Source organism: Zonotrichia albicollis, chromosome 7 (assembly GCF_047830755.1).
Source record: "Zonotrichia albicollis isolate bZonAlb1 chromosome 7, bZonAlb1.hap1, whole genome shotgun sequence".
Taxonomy (NCBI): Eukaryota; Metazoa; Chordata; class Aves; order Passeriformes; family Passerellidae; genus Zonotrichia; species Zonotrichia albicollis.
In genome coordinates this window covers 29637465-29658523 of record NC_133825.1, presented here as the reverse complement: position 1 = coordinate 29658523, position 21059 = coordinate 29637465, and the positions used below count along the sequence as shown (strand labels likewise).

Below are 21059 nucleotides of genomic sequence, written 5' to 3'. Positions count from 1 at the left end.
TTGTCAGAGTATCTGGATATTATACAGTGATCTCTTGGATGTCTGGCCACATCCTTCTGAGAGGTGGGCCTTGCTGGAATTCAAGTGAGACATGTAGGCACAATTTACACTGTCTGTAATGTCAGTCAGAACTTGTTGTGACAGACATGTCAACTTTTATTTAGCCAAGTATTTTCTCCATGTACTTAAGGTGTTGCACCTTAAAGTGAGTCTCTTGCCTTTTTTGTTCCTTATCATAATATGGTTCATGTTAGAAAATACCTTTGAGATCATTGAGTCCAACTGTTACCCCAGCACTGCCATGGTTGCTACTAAACAGTGTTCCCAGGGGCCACATTTACAAGTACTTTGAACATTTCCAGAGATGGCAATTCTACCGCTTCCATGAGCAGCCTGTTCCAATGCTTTGTTACCCTCTCAGTGAAGCAAGTTTTCCTAACATGCAATCTGAACCTCCCTTGATGCTCCCTTGATGTCACTGCTTACTGGGGATAAGAGAAAGGCCCAAGTAGAACATAGCCACAGCCTTTCCCTCCTCCTCCAAGTGAATCACCCTGTCATGGAAGGAGATCAGGTTAGTCAGGCAGCACCTGCCTCTCATAAACCCAAGCTGGCTGGACCTGATTCCCTGGTTGTCCTGCATGGCCCACATGATGGCAGTCAGAATGATCTGCTCTGTGACCTTCCCCTGGCTCAAGAGGTCAGGCTGACAGACCTGCAGTTCCCCAAATCCTCTTTCTGCTGCTTTTTATTTGCTTTACAGTTGCTAACCTCCAGTCAAATGGGACCTTTATGGTTAACCAGAACTGCTGGTAAATGGTGGAAGGTGGCTCCCTGAGCTCTTCCAACAGTTCCCTTGGGCTCTCTGGACTTGTAGATATTTTAAGTGGCATGACAGGTCACTTAGCATTTTCTTGTGGATCACAGGGGCTCCCTGTTTCTGTCTTCCTGCTCAGGGAGCTGGGTACCCTGGTCTTGCTGTTAAGGACTGAGGCAAAGAAGGCATGAAATACCTCAGCCTTTTTCTCATCGTTGTAGTTTAAGCCCAGCTGGAAATTGAACCCCATGCAGCCACTCCCCACTCCCTCCAGTAAAAGAGAGGCAAAATGCAGAGGTTATGGGTTGGAATAACAATTTACTGGAAATAGCAATTAGATAAGAAATTGAACAGTAACAGCAACAATACTAATAAATTGTATAAAAGAGGGTGATTACATGCAAAACGCTCAATGCATCAGAGGTGACCTACTGCTCCCCCCACATCCTCCCCCCCCAAGCCAGAGACAGTGAAAAAAAATGGTGGACAACCCTTCAGGGTATGTTTGATACTTTTTTCTTAAAATTGGACATTAACATGGAATTATTTGACTTTGGTACTGAACCCATGCATCTGTTCACCTTATTGGGATATTTTACAAGGACAGTAGCAGGTGCAGGCAATTGCCCACTTCAGCAGTGCTTTGACATACTTGATCTGTTTCTCCTTCCCACAGGAAAAGCTTTGCCAGCAGAAGTACAATGTCTCCTGCATAATGATCATGCCCCAATACCAAAGGCAAGGATTTGGAAGGTTTCTCATTGATTTCAGTAAGTGAAGTGTTTTATTTACACTTGTGATCCAAGGAGCTGATGGCTGTTATATGAAAGTGTAACATGTGAAACTTTATTTAACTCACTCTGTTGTTTTTATCAATAGATAATAGGATTTCTGTTTATATTTACATAGGATAGAAAAGCTCCCTGAAGTGAAAAACTTAGTGCTGCTCTGTTATTGTACTCGAGGAAATTGAGAATGGATCTCTTGGCAGTAATATTAGCTCACAAAGCTATTACCCTGAATGAATTGTCTAAATTACTTTCCATTTTGCTTTGCTCATTAGTATAAGAAGAGGCAATTATTTGTGATTATAGCTAAGAAGGTGTTAGTCGGAGGCGTTCTCTCCATTTTAATATTTTTAGCTTGTATCTTTTTTTAGAAAAAAGAAAGCTTTAATTGAAGAATTGCCCCATGGAAGAAAAGTATTTTTGCTTTTGTTTTCATCACCTTCTTAGTGAAAATTGTTGCCAGAAAGGGTGTAGGTGTTAGTGGCTATACATGTACTTGCTGCTTTATTTTGCTGAGCTGTCTGACCTGTTAGAAGGCTTCAGGCACACTGGTTTAAATATAGATTTGTTATTCCCCAAATCTTTTTGTGCAAGGCAACTCCAAACAAAATTATCTAAGGAAGCTTCTCAGTTGAGTGTCCTCATTACTCCTGAATCTATCTACTGTAATTTAGAGGGAGGATGATAAGGAGTTAGTGTATATTGTATGTGGTTGCTTTTCACTATTATGTTTTATAAGGCACTGTAGAATTACATGAGGGTAGAGATAGTTCAGATAATGGGATTCCTGCCCTGAAGGTGTATGCAAGAACATTAAAATGCAAATAATAATACATTGCAGTGTAACAGCAGGACAAAGACAATCATTTGTAACTGTAGAGTTTTCAAGTTCTGTTCTTGCAGTGTTGTACTCAGCATGACTGTGTTACAGTGTATAAAGATACTTAATATGTCCCATCATTGCATGGCTTTATAAGCAGCCTTCACTATACCCCTGAGAGTTAGGTAAAAATGGTTCTGGACCACTTAATCCACCACTGAAATGGAGCTGTCACTGGACTGGAACACAGCAGCTGTTCCATTGTGTGCCTTCTGCAACCTTTTAGCAATGGCTGTGAGAAGTGCCATGTATTTCTGGATCTGTGGAGACAACTTTAAGCTTACTTAGGTAGAAATTGGCCCTGTTTTAAGATTAGAATCCTTTCTTTTTTGCAAAGGAGGTGAGGAGTTAAGTGGGCACTGGTAAGTACTTCCAGGCTTTTCTTTTGTTTCTTACTCTCTGGTATCACTCTCTCCCTCTCAAGAAATGTTATTCTGGTTGAATGTGCAATGGTTATAAACACAAAACTGATGGCACTGCTATGAAACCTGTGGATTCCACAGAAGGTCAGGGTATGACTATGCTGTGTCTCTCTGGAGGTGTGCTCTGCCACTGTGCCTTGTGCTGCTCAGTCTGGGAAAATCAGTAGGGTGTTCTGGCCTTCTTGTCCTTCTGGAAAAATCTGAAAGTGCATGGGGTTGTTTGAATCATTGGGTTTTATGTGATAACTTGCTTGGAGCTTCTCTGGTGCTATTCTTAGACCCTCCTCTTTGCAGACACATTCAGATCACAGGTGAGGGCTGCAGCTGTACAAACTGGGCGCAGCCCAGAGACACCTTTGGCTTCTGCTGTGGCTACCAGACCACACTTCAGTAGCACACAGGCAGTCCTTCAGTACTTCCCCTTTGTTTTCTGGACAGAGGTTCCCTTAACTTCCTGGGAATCAGTCTGTTTCATTTGCCAACAGAATGAGGAACCAAGAGATGACTGAGAAAGTGTGGCTCTGTACTGTGAGTAAGGTGCAAACTACCTAGAAGGTAGTGAGGGAACTGCTTGTGGCTGCTTTTCCTTAGATGTAGAAGGGAAGGGAAAACTTTCAAGGCTAATTTTCCTACAATGTATTCGTATCTTTTTTCAGGAGGGAGGCTGAATGCCATGAAATAGGGCTTAGCTTCATTTGAATTAGTGACCCCGAAACCTTTTTTACAGGAAAACCCTTCCGAATGAATTATTTACTCTTTTTCTTGTAATTTGATGTGTTTCTGCCTTTGGACTAACTCCCATCTTCTTTGTGCTTTACTCTTCCTGTTCACTTGTGGTCTCCTGAGTATAAATTGCTCTAACTGGTCTGAGAAGATAGGATATAAACCCCCCCAGTGATTATTCTAAACTTGAACCAACCAAGTTTATCATAGTTTAAAGCATTCTTTGCCAGTGACATTATCTAGACTGTCATGTTCTCATAAAGTCATAGCAAGATAAATTTTATGCTCTGAATGTAAAGTCTTCATTTGTTATGTGGGTAATGCTTGTAAACTGCTCTATTTTGAAATCTGTGAAGCAGTCACTGGTACTTGTCTTTTTTTATAACAGTAACCATAACAGTGTTTAGACTATAATAATAAAAACGTAACTGAGCAAGTAATTTTCAGAAAATGATGGTTACAAACCACAGAAGGGAAGATTTTAAAAACTGTGCAAGCAGTTGACTGCTCACATTTTGTATATATCCAGACACTTGATAGGCTGGAAAGAACACAGCCTTTAAGCCACTACACAACTTCTGCTTTGTCAGCAGTCTGCTGAAAATGTAGTTTGTGGTAAAAATTTGCTTCTCTTTGGTAAGTGAAATGCATTTGTTTGTTTAGATTGTGATGCATTCTTTTGTCTTGAGCTAATTTAATTTTCACAGATGAGTCTTATATGGTCATGCTGTAACTAGCAAGGGAAACTAAATTCTTTAATTTTGCTAAAGGAAAATATGTATTTGTCTTCTGACCACTGATTTTTAGTTTTTTCACCTTAACGTTTTCTGAACTACATTTAAACTTACCTGTATTTCATATCCAAACTGGTAACAGCAGTATTTCTTACTCTGTAGAGACCACTATAAAGGTCTATTGGAGTATCTCTTCAGGAATCTATAATCTCACCTGTGGGAAAGAGGAGTTTTTAAAAGAGGAAATTAACTTTTGTGAGAAGCAGGCATGCTGTAAAATGCCTGAGGTTGCTATTCTGAGTGGCTTCAGCAATAATTTAATTTCTAGTTTTCTGTATATCATTCATCATTTAAATAGAAATGTTGCTAAAATTAAAAAATGTTCTCTGTAACTGTGTGTTTAAAGCCTGGTAAGATTTTTTTTTTTATTATTATTAATTGTGGCGAAGTTAGAGATTTTGACTGTGATAGAAACTTGTTGAGCTGTTTAGAAATTAAGAAAAGTTTAGTTTTAAGTATTTTATCAAATGGTTAAACTATTTATTTGTAAAATTGAAGACTTGATACTGCTTCATTTTGTTTCATTCACTCTAAGACAATCATTTTAACCTGTTCTATTTTCATGAAGCATGTTATACTGAAGACAAAATGGTTTACATGAAGACTGCACTTTGTTTACACTAAGTATGCTTTATTAAATACTATTTTGTAGCAGTTCGTTGATTTTTTTACATAGGCATAGGGAATCTGATTTTCACTTGGAGTGTAGCTAACATAAAAAGCATTTCCTGAAAATGAATAGTGGTCTTAATTTGCTTGTTACATTTATACCTTCCTGCCTTTTACAGGACTGAAAGCTCCTGCCAAACTTTTTGGGTCTGGGCTGTTTGTTTTGTTTTCATTTCTTTGTTGTTCTTGCATTCTGTGGGATTTACAGGATTGTGATTACAGGGTTTTGTCTGAGGGAGAATAATTGACTTCTGCATCCATCTTTTATATTTGCTGTAAATCAAGTTTTTGGGCAAGTAGGCTCCAGCTGAAGTTGCTCCAGAAATGAAGCAGAAAGAGGGTTTTATTGCCTAAGAGCCCATTGTGGGTTTGTTTCAGTTCAAGTCCCTTGCAGTGATGCACAGCCATGGTTCCTGTCCCAAGGATTGCTTTCCTGTGCTTGCATTTGGGTGAACCTGTGGCTGGCCCTGTCAGTTCAGCCTGTACTGCTGCTCTGCTGGGGACAGTGCAAGCACTGAAGACACAGGGTTGGAGCTTCTCTCTGTGCAGATCCATTTATTTTATAAACTTGAGCAGCTTCTCTATGCAAGACATTTTTCTTTGCTTTCCTGATTGGAGCTCTTGCAAAACCTGCAATCTTCATATGCTTTCTATTTCTATTCATTAGACTGCAGTGCCAGAACACACTAATATTTCTTTATTTGGCATACCTAACACAGAGTTCATTATTGCTAGAATGAAATACAGCAGTATTTCATATTTGTTTGCTGTAAGTTTAAAGTTGTCTTTTGATTCATACTACTTCACAAAGCTCATCTTGTCACAGTCTCACATTTCTGCATACTGGATTGCAAATTCCATGCTGGAGGCCTAGCCAGCAGCTGGAAGAAAAGAAATGCATATGACTGTTAGGATAAACCTTTCCAACTGTGCTGGCTAGGATGTTGACAGTTCATTTGCATTACAGAAACAACTGGGCTTAATGCTGAGAAGCAAAGTCCTTGGTAGCCTTTTGTTATTTATCTTGAGGCTGTTTCTGGTCCAACTGATTGTAGCAGTTTCTTCTTCCCCTTCAGAATTCCTTGTTTTTATTTGGTTTATCTGTTCATTGTGAAATTATTGTTCTTGCTCAAGAGATGAAACATGTTTAAGGATGCTGGGATTCTGTTTGGGCTAAATACATTCTTTGTTTTGTGGGTTTTTGGGGTTTTTTTTTGGTTCATTTGTCTGTGTGGGAAAGTTAATGCTAACTTTTAAAACTTTCCTATCACTTATTGCATGCAACTTGAAAAGGCTGGATTTTTTTTTCCTTAGCTTGACTTAACCCCTGATTTACCTTTAGGACTTAGCATGTGTAGCTCAGATTTTTTTGTGAGAAAACCGTAATAGGGAAAGTAAATTCAAATCTGACAGTGGAAGAAACAAATAGAACTTATATTACCTGAGAAATTCTATTGTGGTGTAGGAAAATCGGCTCTGTTAAGTGTCCTTGTTTGCTCACTTCCCCAAATCTGGTATGTTTCCTGGTCAAATGTTGGTTTTTGTTTATTGTTCTGTTCAAACAGGTGAGTAAGTCTTCAAGTCCTGATGTGCAGAAGCAGCAGGGCAGCAGCAATAATAGCACTGCAGCAGGCTAAGGTATAGCACAGGGAAGGCAAGTTTCCAAAGCAAAAAAATTTGCTCTACAAGAAAGGGAAAACTGTTAAGGAAAAATTATTTTTTTCCTCCTAAATGAGTTTTTCATCAGTAACTATCAGAGGCAGTGATAAAGGAGGTCAGTACCATTAGTGATGTTTTATAATTGGTAGCAGCTCTTTTGCTTGGTCAGTGGCAACATTCATTAGCCTACATTGCTTCTTAATAGTGTTTATTTGTGGTTTACAGCTTTGAAGAACTTGACTGAAGATCTGAAACTAAAGCTCATTTCTTTGCTCTCAGTTCTAATCCTGTCCTCTTGACTGCAAGTAGCTACAATCTCATGTTCACATTAACCACTGAGGGGCTTTTGAGCACAAAAGCCCAGAAATATTCTGGGCTGAAAGTGTGTGGGGAGTTAGTACAGATGTCCTCAGAAGTGTTTGTTATACATGATCCTGTGTGCACTTTCCTTGGGAAGTGAGGGATGGTGATGAGGTGCTGAATGGGCAAAAAAAAAAAAAAGATGCATAGCTTTGTAAAGTGCATTCTTGAATTCCTTCCAGTCTGCACTTGTTTCAGAAGATCTGCATCTCTCTGTGGAAATGTGGAAGATGTTCCCTGCTTAGTGCCCAGCCATGCAGAAGTGGTAAGCATTGTGCATTGAGCCCAGAGAGCTGCTGTAGGCAGAGAAGCTTTCTGTCCCACAAGTGTCTACAGGTGGCATTAACCTCTAGTGGTGAGAATGGGGACTGTGTGTTTATTTCTTACACCCCAGCAGTTCTGAGATGCTTTGGAAACAAGCTGAAAAAACTGCATTCCATGTAACCTAGGTTAGTCTTCAGGCACAGCTTAAGGAGACTGAAAAGGATAAGATTTTCTTCTGGTGGTTAGTGCAGTTTTGTTCTTCCATCAAGTTTGTTAAGGAGCTGGTGGTGCCTGTAAAAATCAATGTTTCTGTCAAAGGAAAAGATTTGGCTTTCTCCTAAGCTTGAAGATGAGCATATAGCTCAAAAATAAAACCCTTATTTTTTAATATGCTCAATTCAAACAGCATTTACACTTCTAGGATCAGCTAGTTACTTCCAACTTCCTTCTGGCTCCTCTAATTGAAAAGCTCTGTCTTCTGATACAGACAAAAGGTTATTTTTTATTAAAAGCAACAATTCCTTTTAGACAATTTTGTGCTTAGTTTTCTCTCTCTTATGCATTACTATGTCTTGGGTTTTTGCAGTATCTTCAGAAGGAGTCAGTCTAGGTTTCTATGTCTAGTTGGACAATAATCTCTTCTAGTTTCATCTTCCAAAGTGGCTTTGTGGTGTTCTAATGCATCAAGAAAGTTTGAAAATGTCGCTGTGCCAGAAGATCTATTTGATAACTCAATTATCTGTGGTTCTCACTGTAGTGTTTCCAGGCTCTCTGCTTTAACAGCAAATTAGGCTATTCCTTTGTGGAAACCTGAAAAGCAGTGATTTTTTTGTGAAGCACCATGTTTGTGCAGCCATCCAAAAAAATCTAATGGAGCAAAACTTAAAACTAGTAATGGACTAACATGTGGCCTCTCATTTAGGACAACATATTGCTGGTAAGATAGTAGCATTTGGGAAAATGTCAACCCTGTTTGGAAGATGAATCACTTTTTAAAGACAATAAACATGTTGATAATAAGTGGTGGAACAGAGTAAAAATGCTGCCTCAGGTTTTTACAGGGCCTCTGAAAAACTAGTATATCAGTAAAAGAAGAGCCTCAGAAAAGGTGAAAGGCTGTCTTGATTGAAGTGCTTTCATTTTTTGGGAGGAAGTTGGAATGAGGTAAATGAGCAAAAGCCATTACAGTACAGAAATTGTGTGATTTGTTCTTTAAAGCATACTTGAAAATGGAAACAATGGCAAACTATTAACAGAAAAGTGCTGTGAGGGCAAAAGAGGGTAGAAGTCATGAAAATATGTTTTTCTTCTCCATTATGATGAATTCACACAGTTTGTGTTGTGTAGCCTTACTTGGTGGTAAGTACCTGTGTAGACTTCTCTTTAAGTAACATGTTAAAGAGGATTTTAAACTATTCAGATGGAAACAAGACATAGATCCTGAACTGAGAAAACTTAAATTCTTCTAATAATTAATGAATTGACTTCTGGAAAACAAAGCAATTTTAAAAACTGTAAAAGTAGATGATATAATGAAAGCAATGTGTTAGTAGAGATCATAGGAAGTGTGTTCACATGTGGCATTTGGGTTCTGGTATGCTTCTGGAAGTGCTGAGAGCCACTGTCTGATACCTGCCTGCAGTTTGGAGCCAGGCCTGAGCTGCAGGAGGCTCTAAGTGCTTGGATTCACTTGTGTGGTATGTGTTTATATAACAGTGATAGTCTTAATCTCTTTATGACAAATACTTTGTTGGCCAGAAAGTAACATTTTGGTAAATGTTGCTTTCTGGTAAAAGGCACTTTTTGCTAAATGCTTTGACAATCATATGGATTTTTTTTTTTAATATCTAACTACTTTAATCAAAAACTAATATGTGGTAGAAATAGCATTTTAAAAGTTAGGTTGTGAAATTATGAACGCATTCATTAAACAGGTCTTGCATTGTTATTTTCCAAAATCTGATGTTAAGATGTTCTACAGTTTGCCCTAACAAATACTGAAATATAACGGAAATACAGTCTAGGAATGAACACACTTTTTAAGAGTTGTTCACAATCACACTTTGCTGTGGTCTGTAAACAGAATTGAGGTGTGGATGAAGTGGGACCATGGGGTTTTTTTAAGATAAAATTTGCTTTAATTAAGAGTACTTCCTATCTCACATTACAATCCTGGAAGGACTCTTTTGTTACTGGGGGGCTGTGGCTAACAGTGGAAGGTGAAAATGTGAGACCAAAGGTGGAGAGGAGCAGTGGTTTTTTAATTGATTTTATTGGAAAGATGTATTCTCAAACCACACTTATGACGATGTAAGGATCTGTGTAAAACAGTCCTCTTTAGTTAGTTAAATGTGGTGGCCCAGCTGAATCATTCTGTGCTGTGGGGTTTTCTGTGCTTGACGAGTGACTTGTGTACCCCAGTACAGAGCACTGTGTCAGTCTCCTCATTGTTTTGGGTGATGTTTACAGCTGCACTGTGTCCAGATGAAAAATTGAGTTGCCCTCTTCTTCTTTTTTTCCTCCTTCTTTTTTTTTTTTTTTTTTTTTTCTTTAAAGTGTCTGTGGTAGCTGTAAATCTGTGAGGAAGCCTGACTGCTGCTGCTTATTTTCTGTTCTTTTCTTGATGATTGATTATGTTGCTGACCCCAAGGCTTGAGTTTGGCCTCTCCTAAATAACTAATAAGGAGCATTCTGTCAAGCTGAGATTTAGATGAGGGGGGAATGAAGATGGATTTTGAATCAAGCTTAGTTGACTTAAGATTATTCCAAGAAAATCAGCCTCTTGGGATTTCTGGGCATCACTTTTATATAGCTTTAAGACACTGTACATTTATCAGAATTGCACAAGAAAGCAGACATGTCACTGCAGATACAGAAGCTAAGGCTGTTTTAACTGAAGAGCATCTTTATTCCAGATAACAATGAAAACAGTGAAAAGGCAAGGCTAAACATGGTAAGAATGATAGTATTTTTTGAACAAAGCTGTATTTATAGGGCATTAGTGAACATGGAAAGCCATCTGCTGAAGTTAAATCTGTCTGGGGACATTGAGGGAAACAAGAAAAATCTGTACATACATTGATGATAGGAGGAAGAATAGGGAAAAGTGAGCCTTGTCTGGAAGGAAATGGGGGACCTGGTTACTCAGTATATGAAGAAGGCTGAGGTACTCCATGGCGTTCTTGCCTTGGTCTTCAGCAGTGATTGCTCCAAACGCATGGCCCAGACCATAGAAGGCAAAGGCCTGTCACACTGTTGTTGAGGCACAGAGAGCCTTGTGGCTTCCTTAACAGAGGCCTTGTTTCCAGTGCCAGCATTTTTATCAGTCAGTTCTACCTTCTTTTAAAGAAATTTTATTTTTCCCTTGTTTACTGCTGTTTTGAGTCACAGTAGATAGTTAGCAGATTACTGTATCTTGGGCTTAGCTTTTTGAAGTGTGCTGTAATAGGTACATTTGTGTTTGATGCTTGGTACGTAATGTGCCCTTTCTTAGGCAATTTCTGTATATGTGGCTAACCAGCTATTACCACCAAATTTAATAATAATCTTCACCTGTTAAGGTTCATTTTCTTCTAAGTCTTATTTGGTTAATTCCCTCTTATACAGCATGCTTTAGCAAATGAACAGCAGTGACATTTTCCTGTTCCTGTCAGACAAATACAGCTTGCATCTTTTGTATCTTATGTGTGTCATGACCACTGACCTGAGCAAACACAGCACTTGCAGTGATTTCTTAGATGTCTTTTGGCTTCTCAGTATTCAGTTCCCTGTTTCACTTCTGTTCATGTTGTTTAGTACTGCTAGGCTGTCATTTGTAGGTATGAATAAAATAATGATAGGAAAAGCTCTTGGGCTCTGGAACTTTTATCTCCTCTAAAACCGCCCCGATACAGTTTTTGTCCAGGGCATCTGTCACTTTCCAAGTGTGATAACAATCTTCCTGAGCCATGAGTCTGGGAGGATTATGTTAACAGCCAGGTTAACACCCCAGCTGAGAGTCAGAGCTTAATGGTATGGATGCCATCTGTCTGTTCTGCTTGGCCTCAGTGCCATGTGAAGATTCCGAGAATATTCACTGTACTCGTTATATTAGGCAAAACCTCCTGGTCCATCTTCCTGTCTTGTCAGCTTGGTCTTGTAGAGTACATAGAGCCTGTAAGGCAAGCAGGTAATGTCTAATGTGCACAGCAAATATATTTACAACCCAGTATTCATGTGCTGGCAGCATTAAACACCAGAAGGTAAAGGCAGTTCCTGAAGGGAGTTCATTCAGCAGTTACAGTTGTAGAAACAATTTACTTCTCGGTGTCATTTATTGAATAGTTTTTAAAATGTAAATTTAAATAACTTAAGATGTTGCTTATAAAACCAAGAAGAATACAGAGTTGTTAATGATCTTCTAAGCCACTTAACCTACTGACAAATTTATTCATTCAATTGGTATTCAAACTGATGCCCTCTGCACATACAAGTCTTGCTTTTAAGGGTACTTCAGTTCTCTTTCTCTTGCTTATGCTTTCACTCTGCTTGTAAGTAGTCCACTTCATACACAGAACCTCCACTCAAGGGGGTTACTGGCAACTGGCACAGGTAAAATAAGTGTTAGCAAATTAATTCACTCAAAGGGTGCCTTTTGTAGGTCTGACTGTAATGCAGTCATCTTTACCTTTCCTTTTATTCATGAAGGCCATTTGTTTAGCCCTAACCTCTTCTGTGAAGCTTTCTATAAAGGAGCTAAAGGTTTTTGGGCCTCCTGCGTTGGGTTTACTTGAGGATGTGGAGAGGAATGAGAGCTGGCATTATTTCTTGTAACAATAATGAGAGAATCTTTGGCTTACTCTGTTCATCATGAAGAAAGCTTTCCTTTACTCTGACAAAGAAAAGAGAATGTAGCAGGTTGTTCAGTGATCTGAGCATCTCAAGTTACAGCTAGTCTTTTTTTTTTAAATAGTGTTTGTGTGGATCTTGGGATTGGGGTCGTTTGAAGCTGATTCAAAAGTGCTTTCAAAGAGGATACTAACACCTATTTAAGGTCCTCTATCTTTGACCTTCTTCCCACTGACATAGATAAGAACAGTTCAGAGGCACACAGAATAGTTATGGAAAAAATAGTAACATGAATTACAGTTTTAGGAATTGTAAGTCTTAATAAGCTCACACTTTCACCTCACCTATTTCTGCCTTGCACTCATGGTCATACCTCTGAACTTGCAGCATTGAGCTGACCTGTCTGTATTGAGCTGTCCTGTCTGAATACTCAGCTGTTTTGATATTTCTGACTACCCTTTTGAACCTGTGTCTTCTCAACTTGTTCATATAATATCAAAACAGAGGATGGGATGTTTTGTATGACAAAAAATGTTAGCTCTTAAGATAGCTTGAAATGTTGGTTTGCATTAAATGTTCAGCTACTGGTGTATTATTAAAGCAGTTGCTGGTACTTGCTGTTCGTTCAGATCTTTGGCTTGATACAGAACATTACATGAAAGCTCACAAGTTCTTCCCTGTCATACTAAAGGATTTGTTTTACTTGGTTTTGTTTCAAACAAAACAAACTTTAATGGAAAAGTACTTGATTCCATCTGCCTGAGTCTGGTAATTAATTTGTGGGGGATGGCCTTTAAAGAGATGGAGAGGAACTCCAAACATAGAAGGGTAACAGTTCACAGGTTGCTTCTTTTGTTCTGGATGGATTCTCAGGAGTATGTTTACTTCTGACACCTATATTAGCAAAATATAAATAGGAGCTGAATAGTGCTGATTATGTAAGGGTTAGATTCTGAGCACAAGATATTGCATAGGAGCTTCCACAAAACATTGATTTGGGAGTAGGGGTCTCTGAGAAGCAGATTTTTAAGCTGTTTCCAGCTCCCAGCAGTAGTTGAATTTTGTTGTGACACTCCTGTCTACTCATGGTTTTCAGCTGTGTATTGGCATCTTTCAGGTGTGTGTCTGGAAGCCTTTCATAAGTACCTTGATTATGTTTTCTGTAGAAGAGTTACTTCAGTGGTGTTGAGTTCCCTTTGCTGCGTGTGGAATTGTATGTAAATGTTGGTATGTGTGATCCTGATGTGCATACATAAATATGAACCTGAGATTGACAGGTTTAAGTTAAGCAGTGCATGGCAAAAAGTTGTTATCCTTATAAATCATACTGAAGTCCAGAATGTTAGTGTTACTTAGCTACATGGTATTACTTTGTTTTTCAGATTTAGTGTGTATGTAGTTCTTAAAAGATTTCTGCTGTGAAGGCTACATTCAGTCTAAAACTGTAAAAAGATCAGTCAACTAAAATCTGTTCTTGTGATGCAAAAAACCTGCTCTTACTTGACTCCATTTGCATGACATTAGTGCACAGTTCCTACCCCTTTGCCCTCCAGCAGCTCTTGCCAAGTGGTGATGGTTTCGATCTGACTTCACTGGCAGATAGACCACAGCAGTGGACTTGACTGCTGACTGCTTAACAACATGAAGACATTAATAACCCAAATTATCCAAATTCTTAATTACAGGTATCGTTGCTCTAATTTGTTTATAGAGCATATTCATGCTAGATATAATACTTTTGATATAAAAAATAATGTTTAAAATTGGCAGAAATGCATCTGGAATATTAATTTAAAAGCACAGACATCTTAAACCCTTCCCAGCCTTTGGATAGAAGTACATAGGAAGTGCTCTCCAAGATGAATTCTTCCCAATAGGAGTATATGCTTACTTCTTGGTGAAGTTTCTTATAATTGTATATCTTAACACTTCATAGAGAGATCCAAACTTGTTTTAAGTGCTTTTTTCACTTTTTGTAACAGTAGGAAAAGATGAAAATGCAATGACCCTTGCTGTAATCTCAGTACACTGTAAAATACAATAAAATATTGATATTAGTTCCTTGTACTGAGCAATATTTAGGCTAAATAGCAGAAAATAGAATAAAATACTGCCTTTTAGAGCTGTGTGATAGTGCTTAAGGAGAAATACAACAAATTTCCATCCTAATGCATTTTGGAGCATAGCATAGAAGGAGGGAGCATATTGATGGATCCTGAGTTCAGAAGGTGATTGAACTTTGTTATAAACAGGTGGATGGCATCAATGACAAACACAAGCAGACCTTACCATTAATGGAGCATTTGGCCCAGAATCAGTTGTTCTGAAGGTCAGAAAGGTGTTAGGAGTTGACACAAGTAAAGAGGGTGATATGTCACAGGCATCAGTTGGAATGACCATACTAGCACATCAGAAATCAATGTGGACAGCTTTTCTAGAGGAATAAATAGCCATCCTGGTCTTGGGCTTGTTGGAGAATGGGATTTTTGAGAGAACGTGATTGGAGTGGGCAGGGGAAGGGGGCCCCCTTGTGTTGCGTTTGAGATCCCATTATTCCAGTTTCTCACATCCTGTAGGCAAAAGGTGGAATAAGAAGGCAGTACTTTGTCCTTGAGCTATAACTCGCGGGGATTACAGAGATGCAGTGAGTAGCTCACAAGACTGAACTGCTGCAATGGATGTGTGTCAGTCTCTTCAGGGACAGGCAGGGAAGCCAAGGAGAGGAGGTTGTCCTCTACACAAAGGAATTACTTGGAAGCATGTTCTCTGCTGTGGAATGAATGGGTCATAGCCCTGTCAGGCCTTCAGCATGCTTCAGAGTCAGGGGACACAGGGGACAAGGCAGCAGCCATTAATGCTGTGCTGGGCATCTGTTATACATAGCCTGATCAAAAAAAAGGGAAGAGGATGAACCTTCCAAGCAGCTGGGTGATACCTGCTAGTGAAAGGCCTTTTTTCCCAAGGACTATTTGAAACTATTCTGCAAGGACAGCAAGATGCTTGGGACACTGTTTAGACACAGATTTTGGAAGGACCTGCTAGGGCAAATGCTTTGTATTTGGCAGCCCAGGCTGTCGTGGTGGGAGATAGCAGGGTTTCAGATCCTGAGCGAAATTAGGAGGGTAACTATCAGACTAAGGTCCAGAATTTTATCTTGTTTAAAGACCTGCTAAGTTGTGTCCTTCAAGAGGCTTGCTGTGAAGGCAAAGGGGCACAGGATATGTTGATTTCTGGGGACAGATTCCTTAGACTGCAAAAATGACTTATTCCATTGTTCATGACAATAGCAGGCATGACAGTAAGCCTGCTGGGCTGCAGGGAGAGTTCTTGACTTTAGCAAAGCCAAATTCTCCAAAAGGCACTGGTATTGCTTACATGTACAACAATGTTATGCCCAAGCTTGGTTGGAACTGAAAATGAGGGAGGTGGAAAGTACCAAAAGGTGGAGAGCTCTTAGAAGTATGTGGACAGCCAAAGGAAGAGTAAGCAGAACATGGCCCTGCTGATGACTGGAATAAGCATGGTGTGACAAGAGGGACTTGGTGTGGGTCTCAGAAGGGATCTGAAGTACTCTGTACTTTCTTGGCAGGACCTGCTCTCAGGTGTGACAGAATATAAGCAACAGAGTGAGATGCCATCTTTGCTAGAGGAAGATCAAGTTACAGAGTACTTAAGTAAAATGGTGAGATTTGCCCTGGAAAACTGGCTGACATGACTCCAGCACCTCTCCCCATTGGCTTTGAGAAGTCAGGGCAATTGGGAACATCCTCAGTAACAGAAGGATCACAAATGTTACATGCATCTTCACAAAACTCTAGGAAGATGAATGAGTGCAATAAATGGTTATAGACCATATGCCTTGGTGGAAGTCACATAACATAGGTTCTGTATAAATTCTGTCTGCAGCTATTTCCCTATGTGCTCTGTTCTGAAACTTGGTTGTTAGCATTACAATGCCTCATGATAGGAGAACTTTGAAGTAAGCTTCAGGAAGTTTGGAAGTCAAGTGCTGTCAGCAGGCTGTCATTGAGGCACTGTCTTGCATAGCTGCATTTTGAAGTGGACTTGATAATGTGGTACTTGACACTGGCAGCTTTCCTGCAGCCTATTTATAGGATCAGTGGTGTTTTCCTACTGTTAGTGTGGCTGAACAGGTGGAGAGAGATGAAATGGAGTTATGCATTGCCTGCAATTCTGTGTAGCTGTTCAGATGAATTTGATTGCAGTGGCCTTAGTGCATGGCTGCAGAGCAAGGTTGTCCTTTAGAGTGTCACACTGTGTCTGTGCTGTCCTTGGTTCAGTTCAGCCATTGGCAGCGCTGCTGTGTCCCAGCACACACCAATGACAGGCAAAGGGAGCTGCTGCCACTTCCCCTTAGTATGGCTGCTGGGTGTTGTAGCAGCTCAGTAGCTGTTCCATGACTGATAACCTGACACTTGTTCTGAGCTATGTCATTCCTGCTTGTGAGCTGAAACCTGATCTTAAAATGGCCTTTCTATGAGGCTAGGCTTAAGGAAGTTTGGAATCATATAAGTTTGCTTTTTTGTTTTGCTGTGAGGCAAATTACAGTGGCAAAAGAGACTCCATGTTGGAAGCCAGATTAACAGATTTGAATTTGCTTCTTCATGTGGTCTATTCCTCAATCTGGTTCTTTGTCATTACATATTACAAGCACACAGTCTGATTTTCTGGGTTTGAAAATTATTGGAAGATTATTCAAAAGGATAATGCAGTCTTTATTTTGTATGATTTTAATACATAAGTAATAATTTAAGGGTTTTGCAATGATACTTCTCTTAAATTTTGATCCTTTGTACTGTAAGAGATGGAGCCTCAATTGCCTTTATATAAATGAAGTAAAGATTCCCAAGAGAGAAAAACAGAAATTTCTCTTCGAAGGTGCCATGATGATGCTCATGTAGTTTTACCAGGACACATGGAAGATGATAGCAAAAAGAAAGTCTTTATTATATTCAGCAGGGTTTCATCAAGACAGCTTCTTGTGCTTTTAAGACCAAGTCCTCTCTTGTTCGAAGGCTAATAGTAGATTAATAACCACTGGCAGGGTTACTCCTGTAAGACTCAGGAGTTCCTCTTGTTTAGGGACCTTTGCTGTATTGCATTTTCTCTATGGTTCTTCTCTTGTAAGAGTTACTCCTATTGAAGAGCTGCTTTTGTAAATTTGTTGATAATTCTGTGAATGTGGAGCTATGAAACAAGATGTAAACATTTCTCTGTAATGAGTTTTTGCAGTGAAGCAAAGCTCTCCTTTTCTGCATTAAGCTACCATTGGTGTAATTCTGTTTTTGAAAGAAAGACTTTTTGGTTGCAGCTTTTCTTTAAGGTAAAATCCTATCTAATCTGTAGGTATTTTGAGAAAAGTGAAGATATAAGTTTGAATTACAAAATTTGAGTAGAAAATTCTGTTCTTTAGAACAACTAAGCTAATCCAAGATAAGGGCTGTAATACTCTGGTAGGACACATAATTTCAAGATACCTGTTTTTTTGCTGTTTCTTTTGTAAAGTGAGCTCTGTCTCAGTTACAAGAATATAACAGACTTCCTTTACTGGTAGTACTTTACTAGTGTTTGTAACTTTCTTGTTGGTAGAGATTGATATGATTCATTTCCTAGGAAGTGATATTGAACATGACTTTTTAAATAAGATCAGAACTATGTTTGTCTCCAATGCATGATGTGATTGATACATAAGACACACAAAACTGTTTCTTTGATCACAGGCTCTCAGATAAAATACTTTTCAGATTTTCAGTGTAAACTGTTATTTCCAGAGTTTTTGCAGCAGACAAAAAAAATCTGTTCTAGCTAAAAAGCAGGACTCATTAATCCTTACCCTTGGGGTCCACTTTGAAGACTGTTAGTTTTGGTTTTTAGCCTCCCTAAGTGAAAAGCAAATACATGGATTTGTTGCTAGTAGCATAGGAGAAAGGAGCTGCAATTTCAAGTGCTTGTGCAGGCACAGAATGAGATTCAGTGCTCTGTTTTCCATTCAGGTACGTTTGAAGACAATGCAATGCACTGATGTTTCAAAACAATTGTTGAACATCATACGTGGTGCCCTCAAGAGTGAAGTGCCTCTCTTTGTGGCACTGTTGTCAAAGAACCTGCCTGTCTGTAAGCAGTGAAGTTCAAGGACTGGAGGAGTTGTGTTAGATCAGCACAGTGTCCATGGCATGTGTCACTGTTATTTGTGGAGAGGTTGCTGCGTCAGATCCTCCCTTAAAGGGAGCACACAGTTAATAGAACACAGGAAATTGTGCTAAAGTTTCAGCCAGTGGCATCTTCTGGAGAATATTGTGTTGAAGCTGCCTCAGGATGCTCTGGATGGATTATACTCTGGCTATGTGGAATTTTCAGTAAAATGTACAACTCTATTGTCCATTGGAGAAGGCAAGAAATGTTGTTACCCTTTCATAAAAGGATGAGTGATACACTTACAAGCCAACTAAAACCCTCCATTTCACCTTCTTAGAAGCTACTCAGCTAAGATTATTTATTTTCCAGTGTGAATGCTAACTGACTGACTATTGTTTGCTCTTAAGCTAAACAAATAATCTTGGTGTTTAATAATAAAATACGGCATTCCTAGGACTAAAATACAGCATGTTCTAGGTGGTTTTAAAGTAAAAATAATAAATATAATTGGATCAAAAATGCTCGTTCAAACTTTCATGTTAGCTGAGTTCCCTAGCTTCTCAGGTGAATGGGAAGCCAAGTCTTCATTCAACCCTGTGCAATATGCATAACATGGTTTGGCTGTTGCTGTGTGTCACTGAGCAACAGTGTGACCATGCGGTCTTGTGTGAACACAAACAAGTGTAATTCAAACACCTACAACCAGTTCATAAGTTGGGTTTTTTGGTTTGCTTGCATCAGGATTAATTCCTTAGCTTGCTGAAACCCTAATGGCTTTTTAATTATTATGGTCAGTATTAATTGCACTCATGGAAACGGAACATTTCAGTCTAGGTGTCTGTTCTTTGACTGTTCATCAGAGATTGTGGGTTTGAGGGGAGCTGAGCACTGGAACGGGTTGCCTGGAAATGTGGTGGAGTCTGCTGTCCTGGATATGTTCCGAAGCTGTCAGGACACAACCCTGAGCAACATGCTTTAGGAGGACGGTGCTTGAGCAGGGAGGTTGGCCAAGATGACCTCCAGTGGTCCCTTTCAGCCTTAACTATTCTGCAAAATGAAATATTGATTTGTTCATTGCTATAGAACATAAAACATGTATTGAGAGCACTCAGATTGCAGGAGTGTCTTTAAAAAAATCTTCAAATTTCATTTGACTTTGTTATGTCAGTTTTAGTTTGTTCATTTGGTCTTTCCCAGTGTACCAGTTGTTTAATGTCTTTGTTTGCTGCTGCTTTGTATTTGCCTGGCCTCTGTGCAGTCTTTATCTGTGTTGTCTTACACCTTTGAAAGCTAGCCTGCATTTGCCACCATATTAAAAGCAAAAGAACCAATGTCTTCCTTCAGTAGATTAAAAAATTCAATTCAGCTGTCTCAAGCTAAATTTAAAACTATGTTGTGATTTTTGCTTAATATTGTGAAGCTGAGGTAGTGATGTTTGGAAGTGTGTGTGGTAGGGAAAGAAGGATGTGTCATGAGCATTTGGAGATATGAGACTTAATGAAATGGCTGCTCTCGGCATTCTGTAACTTGAAGTGTGCATGAAACTGCTTTCATGCCATAGGAGTGAAAGGGGGCTGATCTGATCCTGATTTTTAGATTTTCGGGAGAGAGCTGATGAGATGTAAGTCTGTTTACCTCACAGCAGACATGACAATAAATTGCTCCTAGTGAGCACACAAGTAAATGCAGTGAATGGAGGAGGAAGATGGACTCTGCACTGCTTGCAGAAGGGAGTGATACTTACCGAGCTCTTTAAAAATGCCAAGAAGTATGGACATTAAACTGCCTGGTTGGTTCCAATTGTTTGGATGAAGCCAGACTAATTCTGTTTGCCTATGTTTCAGGTGGTGGTTGCCAGTTTCAGATTGTCCCTTGGTTTTCTCTGTTGGCCACTGTCCTGCTATCAAGCCTAGGCCTCTCGTCATACAGAATATACTTGGTCAATACAGAACCAAGTATCAAAAAAATCAGTAGTTAACTAACTGAAAGTTTCTGGAGACTGGCACACATATGTTAAAGTTACTGTTTCACATAAGTGTGTTGTGGATCCTATAGCTATTTCAGGGGTTACTAGGAATCCTGTAGATTGAAATTACTGGATAATTACAAGTCAGTTTGTTTAAATGTATGTTTTAATGCCTAATTATCTCCTTAATTCATGTTGAAGGCATAAAATTTATGTATGTATATGAACTTTCCCTGCCTCAGATTGCATTTCTTCTAATTGTTTCAAATCTTGGGTGAGATGAAACCTCAGTGATTCTGGGGAGGTTTGTGTGACAGAAATCAAAGGCTGTAAATTGCATTTGGTGCACTGCTTTGCTATAAAAAACTTTAAATGCTGAAATACCTTAATTTTTATGGTAGTTTTTCTTCTGTAAAACAAAATAAATTTACTTGCTGAGTTTCCGTGGTACCATGCAGATGTAGGCAGGCTTCATGTAGCTTTGTAGGGGTAGGCAGATGTGGGATGGTATTCCTGAAGCTCTGGCATTTTATCACAAATCATGCTAATAGATATGAAAGGCACACTACTTACTTCAGTATCTGTGTTGTGATCACTTGAGATATGTAGTAGGATGTCTACTTTTCTATGTAAATTTATTTAGGCAAACTGGAGATTAGACTATGATGTATATCTGTGTATGTTTTTTTCTAAATTCTGTTGTGGATCAAGAAAGGGAAGATCAATGTTTCAGG

At 39.2% G+C, this 21059-nt stretch overlaps 1 protein-coding gene across 7 annotated transcripts in view; it reads left to right on the top strand.

Moving 5' to 3' along the window:
• Positions 1-21059, top strand: part of KAT6B (lysine acetyltransferase 6B) — a 101730-nt gene that overhangs the window by 69268 nt on the left and 11403 nt on the right. For all 7 annotated transcript variants that reach the window (XM_014275699.3, XM_014275700.3, XM_074544203.1 and 4 more), the window contains one exon: positions 1494-1587. In XM_014275699.3, the coding sequence (XP_014131174.2) occupies positions 1494-1587 (94 nt within the window). The remainder of the gene's footprint in view (positions 1-1493; positions 1588-21059) is intronic.